The sequence below is a fragment of the Pogona vitticeps genome, chromosome 1, assembly GCF_051106095.1.
Source record: "Pogona vitticeps strain Pit_001003342236 chromosome 1, PviZW2.1, whole genome shotgun sequence".
Classification (NCBI taxonomy): Eukaryota; Metazoa; Chordata; class Lepidosauria; order Squamata; family Agamidae; genus Pogona; species Pogona vitticeps.
Window position 1 is genome coordinate 215,475,994 of NC_135783.1, and position 14,079 is coordinate 215,490,072.

At 42.5% G+C, this 14,079-nt stretch overlaps 1 protein-coding gene across 1 annotated transcript in view; it reads right to left on the reverse strand.

Annotated features, from left to right (window-relative positions):
* Positions 1–12,211, reverse strand: part of TNFAIP6 (TNF alpha induced protein 6) — a 30,226-nt gene extending 18,015 nt beyond the window's left edge. The window contains exon 1 of the mRNA XM_020808902.3: positions 11,883–12,211. Coding sequence (XP_020664561.3) covers positions 11,883–11,976 — 94 coding nt within the window. The 5' untranslated portion in view covers positions 11,977–12,211. The remainder of the gene's footprint in view (positions 1–11,882) is intronic.
* Between the last annotated feature and the right edge of the window lie 1,868 nt (positions 12,212–14,079).

The following is a 14,079-nucleotide window of genomic DNA, read 5'->3' on the forward strand; positions in this document are numbered from 1 at the left end:
TTTGGCTACCCGCCGCAGTCAGTTGCAATTCTTTGGCCCTCCCAGTAGATCAAGATTGTCTGGAAAAACCCACCAGTGACATACTGCTGTCTAGGGACAGCATGTTGAATGAAATCACCGTTTAAGTCCGCCCAGACGAAGTGAGCTGCACTGTGGAAGTTCAACGTCTGTGACTGCAGTGGATAATGTTACACAACTGGCAAATGTGACACAGCAGGAAAGAAGTCCACTCCACAAAGTAGTCAAGGGGCACAAACTTAAAGCTATCTCTGAAAACAATCAAGCACAATACAAGCTTTCAGAAGACTCCCACATCCTGTTATGGAAGACAGCAATGGAGGAAAACGTGATTCTTTTATCTGGCCAGGCCTGACTCAATTTCCAACAAAATAATTTTGCTTCCTTGTTAAACTTCTTCAAAGATTCATATCCTGAGAGGCCTGGCCTGTCTTTGTCCAATCCAAGACAGCGCAACAGCTTACCTTGCAACATGGTGGACACTCCCTTCCTTGCAGGTTTCTAAACAGAGGCTGGATGGCCATCACTCAGGGATTTCCTGCACTGGCTCCATCCAGCGTTATGATTTTATGATTCTAACGTACGGTACTGGTGACTGTGTGTAAGTCTCTCATCTCTCCAGTCCCAATAATATACACCCATCCACTGCTGCTGCCTCTGTGTCTGGCACTGCTGCTGCTGAAGTTTCTGCGGACATTACTGCCACTTCTACCCTGGGATTCCCAGTGTGGTGTAATGGATAGAGTGACAGGCTAGGACCCTGGAGAACAGAGTTCGAATCTCCAGTTGGCCATGGAAACTCTCTGGTAAATTGGTAAAACCACTCCTTAGTTATCTCACTTGAAAGTCCTCCTAGGGTTGCTATAAGTCGGTTCCAACTTGATGGCACAGAACACACACACTATTACTGCGGAGATCTGAATCTCAAGCCGTGTAGGGAGAAACAGGACAAAGCTGTGTACCACAGCCACATGGCTTCTCCCCCTCCTTGCCCCACCACCAAAGGATGAAACTGGCAAATCATGAAGTGTCACACAGGGCTTTCCTTCACCAACATCTGGTATCCGTCTTCCCCAACCCAGCACCCTCCAGATGTGTTGAACTGCGTTTCTCATCTATAATGGCGATATATGGAACTGTATTTTCACCCAGCTGAAGGGTTGGGAAAACCGCTTTATGTGAAAATAATGTGTTTCGATCTCCACAGCTGGCTTCTTGAAGAGAAAGGTCTCCTGTTATCAGAGGAGCTGCTGCCCTGGTGTCAGCAGGAAATAAGATGGGTGCTGCTGAGGCGGGAGAAATTTGTTACCCTTCAGAAATTCAGTGAGGGTATAAATAATGTGCAGTCATGATTGAAGAGGGCTAACATTTGGGTAAAACTAGCTTGCTGCACGTTCCTTCAACCCATCTTTTTAACATATTCATTTATTTGTTTTCTTTCTAGGGCTGGCTGGATAGCTCAGTGGTTTAGGTATCTGGCCTCAGAGCCAGAGTTCAGGAGTTCAGTCCATGTCTGAGCCTCCTGGGAGAAGAGCCAGCATGTGTGGTCTCTAGCAAACTACACTGTCCCCAGGTGCCCCCAGAAGAAGGGAATGGTAAACCACCTCTGTGTATTCTCCACCCAGAAAACCCCAGACAGGGTCTCCATAAGCCAGAATCAACTCGACAGCACACAATTACAATTCATTTCTTTCTAGGCAGCCTTTCCCCTAGTCAGAAAATGGCACTATAGCGGAAATTCACATCCTTACAAAAATCCAGGCTAATGAGTCTGGCCATGTTGAACATTTTTAACACCACTTTATTTCAATGGAAGAGTTAAGAACCCGTTTAAATCTCTTCTGTCAAAAATTAAGGTTCAAAACTGCTTAGAACATTATACTTTGCGCTCAGAGTTTTAAACAGAATTACGATCAAGTATGATTTGGTTCGTATACTGGTCCAGTAGAGCTCAGTCTTTCTGTTTTCAGTGCCACAAATATATAAAAGAAGAACAAATTAAATTGTCTCTCAGTAGATACAAAATGCATTTCATAATTTGGATATCTATAGAAAATTCTCATATTTGGGGGGGGGGGATTACTTAAAATAGGCCTCCTGATCAGAGGCTACTATGTTTAGATGGTCTTGAGACCCAGTACTTCCCTGCTCCCCTTCCTCTTCTTCCCTGCTTCCCTTCCTCTTCTTTAGGCACTGTAAGCTTTCCAGGAATGAAATAAGAAGAATAAATGTCAGGTTGCACCTAGAGAATTTGGAATTTTTAGTCTCCAAACAAACAACCTACATTTTAGAGTAGGCAAGGTTTTACCAACACAACAGTCTTCATTAGGATTACTGTACTTGCAGTTGCTAGAGAAACTACAACAGCGTATTTGTCCTTCTGAACTATGTATATGGGTGGTCTGGATCCACTGAGAGTAATCAGAAACATCCATCTCTCTTATTCTGTTGTAAAAGTTACCTTATTAGTTCTGTCAGGCTTTTAAGCATCTGTGACCCCATATCTTTCATTCAAAAGCCCATTGTATATGGGCTGGCGGAGTTTAAGAAATGTTTAGCAAAATCTTCACACAGCCAACGCATCCTTCTCCAGACGATCCAGCACTCCCACTACATTTTTCCCCCTCCAAGTGTCTTCTTCCATGACATGAATATTAGGGGCGGGGGGGGGGGACATTCAGAATTCATTTGTTTCTGGTTCTTTGTGGTGTTTTCCCCATTTGTTCTTGGTCCTTTTAAGAAACCCAAAAGGGACTGACTATATCAGGTTATATTATTTCAGGGTTCTGGTGCTACAAATGCTCTGCGAGTCAAGGAGAGGAAGGGTGAAGCCCAAGGAATCACAATGGTGGGGAGGCAATGATAAGACAGCAGGAGAAGACCGAGGCTGGCAGAACAACAGCAATATGGGGGAAAATGGTGACAAGAGGGAGAGGAAGGTTTGGGGAATGATGAGGGTGAGACAAAAGAAGGAGAGAGAATTTACATGTGTGTCGAATGAAGGTAACCCAATAACAGAAACAATAGAAACCTGCATACTAACTGCTAAAGTCAACTGAGCTGAAATGGCACTTCATCTCCCCAGACTGTAACTACCACCATTTCTGCTCCAAATAAAGAAACTAGGTCTATGATCTCCTTATTCCCTGCCCCCCCCACTGCTTACTGGCAGATGTCTCTCTGTGTCTCCTCGTATTGTATGGCTGCTGCTATATTCTGTTCTTCCTTCTTACTCTATTAGGCATCTGGGACGGGAGAGAAGGAGGGACAGGGAGCTTTATTTCCCTTCTTTACATATATGCAGATTAGGTTCTGCTTGTTTAAATTCCACTCTTGTTCACATTTTTCAATAGTCACAGAAGCCACACTTGGACTGTTTGCAGATGCAGGGCTGGCCCTACCGTAGGCCAGAGCAAAGAAGCTATTTTAGTGGGCAGATACTGTGAAGCAGTGATACACTTGACAGAATTGGGTGTGCCCATGATGTACCTGCTCGCCTAATTTGCTGTCCTCGGGTATGATCATTGTGCAACGTCCTCAGCATATTCAACTGGCTCATTTTTTGTACATGGAACATGTGAGGGTGCCATTGTTTCTAGGGATTTGTTTGTCAGCTGAACAAGTGTTTGGCACTTCAAAACCCCTGCCTCCTCCACTGGGAGCCCACTCAGAGACAGCGCCTGGAGGAGGCAAGGCAGAGAAGCCAGGCTGCTGCCCCCGAGTGGGCGTCTGCTGGAGGAGGCAGAGCTTTGAATGGCTGAATACCTGTTCTGCTGATAAATGAACCAGCATGTACAGGCGTGAACCACAAAACCAGTGGTTTGTGACCATCTCTAATCGTGTCCTTTGCCTCAAGCAGCAAAGATGTTTTAGTCCTGCTCTGGTAAGCTGTCACAGCATCATGAGACAATCTAACTTCCCGAGCTTCATGTTATGTTCATGTCTCATCTGTATAGCTGGATCTAAAAGCACCTAGAGACATACACACATAACACAGATATCTGGCACCCTTGGCATACATGCATGGTAGATGTCCTATCTACTGTGCCAAAGAGCTGGATTACATTTGTGTACATCCAAGAAATGAAGAACTTTTTGCTGGTATCAAACAACAGGAAATTCTCAGTTGGATGTCATTACAATGGCCATAAAAGTTCTCCCTTCAAACAGCAGAGGGATGATTCCGAGGAAATCATTCTCTGTGGGAGTCTTGGAAGGAACTCTTTTCAAATGTTCTACACAGACCCAAAGCCCATCTGTGTGCGTAGGAATGTTTATACTTGCATTTGGCAGGGCTGTAAGAAGCAATTATTCCTCAGACATCGGGTATTTAAATCATAACTGAATTTCTTACTCTATCAAAGACATCAAAGATATGAAGCTGAGAAATGCAGGTTTGCCGGGCAGTTGATCATGCAACATTTGTGCGTGGGTCAGACAGTCAGACAGACAGACAGACAGACAGACAGAGAGACAGAGAGAGAGAGAGAGAGAGAGAGAGAGAGAGAGAGAGGGACTTTTATTGCTTGTTAAGAGAAATATCTGTTTACCCAACAAATTCTGTCAGGCTTCTTACCTGTGTGTTGCCTACACACAATGTAACAAAGCTGAATTTTTTAAGTGAAAAGCAGCATGATGAAGAGCAACTTGAAGACAAAAAACGAATGGTCCTCTTATAGATCTCCAGGTTGGAAGAACCTGGCTGTGGAGCCAAGGGTCTAGAATTCATATCCCTACTGTGCCTCTAGAAAAGGGTCCAACGAAGATCTCTGATGTGTGGCTAATGGGGTTTATGTGCCCTGCCAGCCTGTGTGGCCTTGGGCAAGCTGCACAGTTGCAGATTGCCTCAAGAATGAGAGACTGGTAAACTATTTCTGTGTAATTTATATTTAGAAAAAACTGCCTGGGTTGTTATTTCAGAGTGAACACTCTGCCCTCCAGTTGTTCTGGAGTACAACTCTAACTGTCCATTATTATTGGCCATGCAAAGGGGATTGGTGGGAGTCTTAGGCCTAAGATTCCTTACCCATGTTTTAACATATTCTCTCTCTCTCTCTCTCTCTCTCTCTCTGTGTGTGTGTGTGTGTGTGTGTGTGTGTGCGTGCGCGCGCGCGCCAATCCAGCTCCAAAACCAGTGCATTGTTTAATTTGGATTCCTAACACATAACTATGCTTGAACTTAAACATGGTGGGGGAGGTTGTTTGGTCTCTTTGCCATTGTATTACTGCTATTGTCTGTCTATACAACCTCTTAACACAGTGGTAGTTTCAGCATTACATACGACCTCTTCCGCCATCGTGTTTTTAAACTCCCCCATTGCTTTTTAGTTTTTTCTTTGTTGCTAGTTCATGTTTGTTGATGTCTAACTTTGTTTTTTATTCATATTGTGCTCACTGTTTATTACTGTTTATAGTTGTTTTTCATTGTAACTTGCCCAGGGTGGCCCTGGCAGCCAGAAAAGAGGGAGGGGGATAAAAATTAAATAAATAAACAAACTTAAATGGACTGTCCACTGTATTTTGGATCTGAAAATTTCAGCGTGGCACTAAAGCCGTCTGTGAATTTGGCTAAACTCTTCAGGAAAATATATGTTTATTTCTCCAGTGTGGAGACTTTCCACCCGTTCCTTTTTTTTCTTTCCTATATATTCATGATCTTATTACACCTCCAGTGGTTTTCTTTTTTAAAAAAAAATCAATAGAATTAGTCAGCATGAGCTGGAATGCCGTTCTCGTACATTGGCTACGTTACAGTTCTGACATACTGTCCCAGCGTGGCTGTAATTTTTCCCTCTGTAGTGAGAGTATGTGTAGTGGAAGTTCACTGACTGTTTTATTTCTTTTGTTTATTTAGATATCGGTACCTCGCTTTTCAACAGAAAAGAAAATTCCCAACACAGCTGACAAATGCAATAATATTCAAAAGAAGAAAAGCATAAAAGACATCAAATTAAAACAGGTAATCTAAAAGACAGCCACGTTTTTTTAAAATAAAATAAAATAAAAACCCTCCCTGTGGTCTCACCAGTTCCGATGCGTGTAGGAAAAAAAGAAATGGAAAAAATTTTAAGGAATAGGCACCAAGTTGCTCTCCCATATGAGGGTATCTTGTAGCCCAACAGATTAATCTCAGTGGCCAAAATCCAATTATGATGCTACGCCGATGTAATAAAAGCAATGTATATTTGGGAGGCAAATTGCCTCAAATTAAGCAATTGTCTGATGCATACTGAGCTGAGATTATATCTTTACTGATTTCTTAACTTGAGGCAGTTGAACTCTGAAAGTTACACCTTTTGCAATTTGTTTGCAGGTGTTACTAATAGACTTTTGGCCTTTGTTGTTGTTTTGTGGTTTTACTTCATTATTCCCCAACCGTTAATAAGTATAAACAAAGCCTTTTGGATATGCCCTTCTAGATGACTTGGGGATGATTAGGAAATTATCACAGTAGCGATCAGAGATGGACCCAAACCAGAAAAACAATACCCACAAACCACAAATCACCTTTGAATCTCAGAAAAACAAGCCAGTTCCTGATCCATTTTTCCAGTTCATGCCTGGGGGGGAAGGGAACCTAATGCCTCCACCCCATCTGCTGCCTGCCTGTCCCCTTCCCTCTGCCCCTGATCTCCTCCCTACCTGGTCTCCTGCCGCCTTCCTCCATCACCACCATCTTCAGAGACAACAGCCCAGCTTCCCTTCCAGGAGGTGGGCCAGTTGTCTCTGCACGTGTACCTGCCTATGAATTGAAAGAATGGTACATGCGCAGAAACAGCTGGCCTGGCTCCTGGAAGGGAAGCTGGGCTGTTGTCTCTGAAGATGGTGGTGATGGTGGTGGAGGAAGGCGGCAGGACCAGGTAAGGGAGGAGCAGAAAAGGGGGCAGGTGGGCATCCATTTTGCCGAAGTAAAACGAAGCGCCGAATGGAAAGAAGTTCCGCACTTCATTTCATTTCTGCAAAACAGCTTGCGCAAACCGAACTATGAACTGAACCATGAACCAGCCCAGTTTATGGGTTGTTTTCAGCTCTTAGTTTGGTTTGTGCCCATCTCTAGTAGCAGTGACACAGTTTCAGGGATGGCACTGATGCAGGGTCCCTCTGTCTCTCTTTAGCTGAAAAACAGAATGCTGTACTTTTGGGATATCTCAGTTCCCTGACTATATTTCCATACTGGCAAGAACAGAACAAGTAAAAACCAGAGGTTGGAATCATTACTTTTTTCCCCTGTAACTCCCAGAATCATGAGCCATCTGATTTGGAGAGGAAAATTTCTGCAAACTGCAGAAATCAAGGGGGGAAACTTTAAGAAGTACAGATTGAATATTGTAAGATTGTACTCCGGTTTACCTTTGTTTGCCTTATTCAACCTTTCATCACTATACACTGTTGCACACTATCTAACTAATGTATAGATACATAGTATATGCCATAAACACGTATGAAAGGACATTCCAGTTCAACATGTTACCTCTCATACGTTGCTTCCATTTGCCAATACCTGTATAAACTAAGTCATATTTTCTTTTACTGCTATGAGCTATGTTGTAGTAGGGAATGAGATTACAGCAAAGCTTGGAAATTTTACTTTTGGGACTCCACCACCCAGAATCCCTCATCCAGAATGGTCACTCAAAATAGGGGCTCGGGGTTCTGGGAGTTGCAGTCTAAATAAGTAACTTCACCAAACTTTTAAAGAAATACAAGTATATTAATTTCCTGTGCACATTTACAGAGGTTTAAGCCCATTTCACTTGCTAGGACATATATCTAAGTATGCAGTTGAAAGAGCCATACCATACCTCCAAGGTAAATACAATGACTTCCTTGAAAAGGATATTCTGCTTCTGTAGCATTGTTTGAAACCTCTTTCCAGAAATGTAAGAGTCAAAGCAACCGTAAGCTCAATAAACGTAACAATAATAACTACTCTACCCATTGGCATCTGGTTAGCCACTGTGTGAACAAAGCACTGTGCTGGATAAGCCTTTGGTCCCATACGATAGGGTTCTGCTTGTGTTGTGGTGACACTCAGCCTCTAACAGTACACATTGGTCAAAATGTAGAGTGCATAACTTTGGGAGGCAAACTGCCCCAAGTTAAGAAACCTCCGTGAACATTATCACTTGCGCTCTTGGTCACACAACTCAATTGTTTCCCAATTGTTGTAAGCCACCCAGAGACCTTTGGTTAGTGCGGGTGGCATATCAATCAATCAATCAATCAATCAATCAATCAATCAATCAATCAATCAATCAATCAATCAATCAATCAATCAATCAATCAATCAATCAATCAATCAAACTCTACAGTGATTTTTTTTAGCTCATGCAATTCACCTCAAAAAGTTATGCTGCTATGCCAACAGAACCAGCCAAAAGGGTTTGGCCAATGAGTTCTGCAAGCACTCACGCACATGTGTGGGGGGTGGGTGGGAGATCTGTCTCTGCGGCCCAGTCTAGCTCAGGCCACGGACCATATAGGCTCTTCATATGAGCAAGAACTCCCAATATTCCAGGGTCCTTGTGCATATGGAGACCTACACACAAGCAAAACCCTTCTTCTTTTCAAATAGGTCACTTTCCACATGGAAAAAATCAACAATGGAAGGGGATTCTTGCTCCTCTCTAAGCATGTTGCTGAGATCCAGGTAAAGGATTGCTGAGTAGGGCTACAGTCTGAGGCATGCCTGTTTCAGGGCTGCTTCCTGATGGCTATCTGATCAGATTTCCACACACAAGCTACTTTTGTCGCTATAGGAAATCACAAACACATGTACATGCACGTGTGTGACACACACACACACACACACATTGGGTTGCAAATAGCAGCCAGAGGGTAAACAGCAATTTGGATTGGTCAAAAGAGTGTGGGAGGAAACTTAAATGGATATTGCTGCTCCAGTCACCTTGGCTGTTTCCACTTGCAACTACATTTGAATTTAAAGAAGGACACACTGGAGATGTGATTACAGATCTGTCACATAATAGGAGTCGATTCAGTAAAAGTATTTTTAAAGCGGAAGAGATTGAACCTGGTACTATATGTTTCTGTGCCGAGCAAGTACTTTAATACAAAGTCAGAATCCTTCTTCATAAATGCCCTGCCTTCTTTCCCAGCATTTCATGGTTTTGTCTGGGGTTGGAAGGTCTCTTACAGCCCAAGCCAAATAATAAAACAAACCAGCCATTCAAAACATTTGAAATTATCATCACCCTGACCCTATATATGGTAGAAACCCACTGGGACACCACAGTTGGTTCCAGTAATATATTTCTTCACGATAAAGAAGAGCAGTTGTTTTTTTTTTAAAAAAGCACATGTATTACAGACTCCAGTGCCCCAAGTCATTTGCTGAGCCACAGTGTCAGTTTCTTATAAAATATGCCACACCAGTATAAGGGCCCAGTGACAGAAAACTCTTAAGCCAGGAGTGGGAGCCTTTGGCCCTCCAGATATTTTGGACTACAGCTCCCATGCTCTCAAGACCATTGGCCTTGCTGGGATGGTCTTGCAGAGTATGTCCAAAATGTCTGAATGGCCGAAAGTTCCCTACCCCTGAAATTAATAAGCCTTGCATGCTAGAATCCTGGCCTTTGTCATCCAAATCTTGATATAACCTCAGCATATTGCATAGTCTATAACTGTAACCCCAAACATAAGAACTTGGTAAAAAAAGAAGAGAGAATGAAATTTATTGCCAAATCCTTCTTGCTGCAGTGCAACTGGAAACAACATGAGCGCGAGAGGATCACAGGGCTTCATACTGATAACCCACCTATATAAAGGTTAAAAGTTTTGTTTTGTTTCCAATGCCTTCATATTTTTAACAAACTATTGATGCTATAGAAATACACACATTGCATTAAATTAATGAAGTGGCAAACACACAGAGTGAGATCAAAGGATTGCAAAAAGAGTTCATCTCTTGTGTAATGGTGTGACTAGACTAGGCAGTGTTTCCCAGGCTGGACTGGGCTAAGCAAGGTCATTTTGAGATCTGGTGTGCCGTTCACACAAGTATTGTCTGGTTTTGAGGTGAAAACCACTCTGCGCCTCAAGCGACTCTATTTGGCCCTATTTAGTCTGTTCCTATCTTTAAAGCAATGGGTCCTCAGATGTTCTTGGATTAAAACTCCCAGAAGCCTTCACCACTAGCTGTGCTGGTCAGGATTTCTGGGAGTTGCAGTCCAAGAACATCTGGGGACCCAGCATTGGGAAGCACTGCTCTGAATGGAAAAGAAAAAGAAAAAAAACCCAGAGATCTCTCTCCTTGTTCCTTCCTGTCTCTCCTCTGCAGTGAAGAAGGGGAAAGCTACAATTTAAAAAAAAAAATTAAGTGGCATGCTGCTGAATTGGCTTGCCACTCAAATGATTCGGTGATGAATTTTAGAGGTAGAGACAAAACTCCTCCACATCCTCTTCTGTCTCCCCCTCCATGGTGGTGGTGGTGGTGGTGAGACAGGAGAAAGCTGGATTTTGTTTCAACGGACCATCCTTTTAATCTGCACCCATACAAAGGTTATGTCCTGTAGTGACTCAAGCAAAGTGACAACACATCGGGGATCCACTTTGGTTCGATACCAGCAATCGCACATGCTGGAGCTGAACCAAAATGGAGCGATCCTACCTGCACTAAGAAAAACAGCAGCCCCTACCTGGGGCCAAGAAGTTGTAGGTCAGCATAGATAAAGGTCAGGCTAGTTTGCGATTACCAGAACGTCATGTGGTTACTGGAAACTGCAGTGAACCAGCCTTTCCCCAAAGCAGTCTAAATATATGGAATAAAGTGTTGTTTGGTTGCATGCTAAGTCGTTTCTTATATCAGCATGTGATGCAAGGGAGGGGACTTTTTCAATTGATTTTACAAGATCTATAAATGGGTGTCAGGTTTTTATTTGATTGATTGATTGATTGATTGATTGATTGATTGATTGATTGATTGATTGATTGATTGATTGAACTTATATGCCGCCCACTCAACCCAAAGGTCTCTGGGTGGCTTACAACAATTAAAATACAATTAAAATAGATACTCTAAAAATTGCCATCAGGACCCACAGTTGATGTTATTTCAATTAAAAGCTTTCTGGAACAGGATGATGTTGAAATGTCATCGTTTGTACAACTGTGTGCCATCCCCACTTCCTCATACAGACTTAAGTGAAAGATTTTGTCACTGAAGGTTGCATCTTTAATGCACAATGTCTCACAAAGTGTGGTTCTGCACTGAAGGATAATTACCCAGAGACTGTGCAGGGTTATCAATTCTTGGCCTCCCTCAGTACAATTCAGCCACTTTGAAACAGAGAGAAAGCTGGTATAGGGCAAGCAGAGGGATAGAGCAAGTAAGAAATTCTTTAAAAGAGAGAAAACATTGAATAGAAGAAAGAGAAGATGGAAAAGAAATATGTACAGGAAGTACGGTAACTCTGAAATGCTGCACAATAATTTTGTTATATACATTATTATGTAGGGTATCGAAGACTTTCATATATCTATGAACCAAATGTTAATACATATCTTAGACAGCTGTTTCTTTTTAGCTCTCCCTCCCCTCTCCAATCCACATCTCTAGAGTCATATATCCTGTACTGCTTAGGTTTTCTGATCATATCAGTCTCACTTCTCATGTTTCAGCGGCATTCTTTTTCACAAATTGAATCTTTGCATTGAAAACCCCCATTAAAATAAAGAACAATCAGCCAAACAACACAATCCTTCCTCATTCAGTTGAAACCGTAATCAGATGCTGCCTTCTGCCCATGGAATGTGAGAATTTTGGCAGAGATATGAGAAATGGTGGCTAGTTCTGCAGTGTAGGATTTTATCTCTGGAAATAGTGCCGTCAAAAATGCACTTACCTAACCAAATGGAGTTATGGAGAATTCCATTCTTGAATCCCCAACCAGGAGCCCTCTCCCACAACAAAGCAAAGAGAAGAGTTAATGCAATCATATCTTCTTCAGCTGAATATTTTGCACTCACTGCTGAAGTGGTCTGGAAAACGGCTGTTCACAGCTGCTTCGTTCCTAGAGGAACATCTGGTTACCAGATCTTAAATAGTGTTTTCATCTGTGAGGTCAGCAAGCATGCTCCAATTGAACATGTTGTGTAGTATTGCTCACAATTAAAACCAGTCCCAGGTTTTTGTGAGTCTGACTCATTTTATGTCTCCCTTACATCTTGTGTGAGTGTTCAAAGTCTACACTGCAACCAAGCAAATGTTTATTTTTTCATTTGCCAAAACAAACGTATCTTTTTTTACTCATAAAACATATTATGTATGCGCTTTTCATAGCTTTCTAATGTCTTCTGGCAGTTACCTAACCATCTGATAATTTCGCTTTTTCAGTGACATGAGTTAGCTCAAGCCAGTTCCTATTAATCATTAGAAACAATAGATTATTATGACACAAATCATTGAAGGCAATGCATTGATTTATTAACTTGTTTTGATTGTTCTTTAAAAACCTTCTAGACAATTCATTTTAATTACTTTTAATGCAACAAATGCATTTGAAAGACATATTAAAAGGCCCTTCAGGAAAACAACTGACTGACCGATTTATTTATTGTTTGCCTTGGATCTCACCTCTCTTCATGGACAGGAGGAACCTAGGGCAGCACAACACAACATTAAAAATAGTTACACATAGAAGCAGGAACTGATAAAACAGACTATGAAAATTATATTAAGAAAACACAGCTGAAGTATTGTACAAACAGTGTTGAGTCAAAAAACAGTTCTAAATCCTCTCCTTTAAAAAAAAGTACAGGACCGATCCTTTCTTAGTAGTCAGCCATTGTGTTGAAGGTCTGGCTGAATACAGAGGTCTTGTCTGATGGCAGAAGGACAGAAGGGAATGGGGGCTGCCAACCTGCTTCCCATTGTAGGGAGATCATAGCCTTGAAGCCTGGAAGCTGCAATTAAGAAAGCCTTCTCCCATGTCCCCACCAAATGTGCCTCTGAGGGTTGGCAGGATAAAAGGAAGGGCAGCTTCAGAAACTGTGTCCAGGTAGGTCTGTATGGGAGAACATGTTTCTTCAGGGAGTTTAGACCCAAGCCTTCATTGTATATTTTCCAAGCTGGTTCCTCCTTCAGTGGAATCAGAGAGACATTAACACAGAGGGTTGCCAGATCTGAAGGCACCATCTGAAGCTATAGGGAGTTACTGTGCTTCTTTAGGTCTCTGGGCAGGGAAGCAAATTGCAAGGAGAGCAGTGCCAAAGTAATCGATTTTAATTTGGGGCTGTGAGGTGGCTTTGAACCCCGAGCCATCCCCCTTCATTCGCCGTTGATGCCAAGTTTCATCGACAAATTAGTCTCTGTGTGCATTTTGCCTGCATAGTCTCATGTCGTTTGGAGCAAGGCAGGTGATGGAGACAATAAACAGTGTTGAAGTTTGCCCATCTTCTTGTTGCATTGCCCTCGGAATCAGCAGCACAGGGCCTGGGAAACAAACACACCTGGGGAAGGCCCACGAATATTCCACTGACTCCAGCATTCATACAGGGCCTATTCTACACTCTGGGCTGTTCTAATATGGCACACTGGAGTCTCTACATAAACTTCCTATTCCATGGGAATGATCTGGAACTCTTTAAGTGTGGAACGGGAGGAAGGGCGGAATTAGGATCTAAAAGGATCCAATTTTAAACGGATGTTGTGCCTAAAATGGGCTGGACTGGGACCCTTATGTTTTGGTAGGGGAGACCATATAATCCAATATCCCCAGTGTGTCGATCGGCATTTCCTGCAAAGCTCTCCGGGTAACAAACCCCTTGTGTGGTGTCTGTATTACAAACTGATGACAGGCCAGTACAATATCAACAACCATGATTCCATCCTATTGAGTCCTGGCATTTACTGTTTGATGAGGTACTCAGAGCCCTTTGCTAGAGAGCCCTACTGCACTCCCCTTAACTACAGTGCTTAACTACAATTCTTTGCAAGAATTTTAAGAGCTCAGAATATAAAGCCAGACATTCTAGGAAGAAGTTTAAATGTTATCAGACTGCTATAAGTGAAAGGTAGACACACGTCTTTAGGCAAAAATG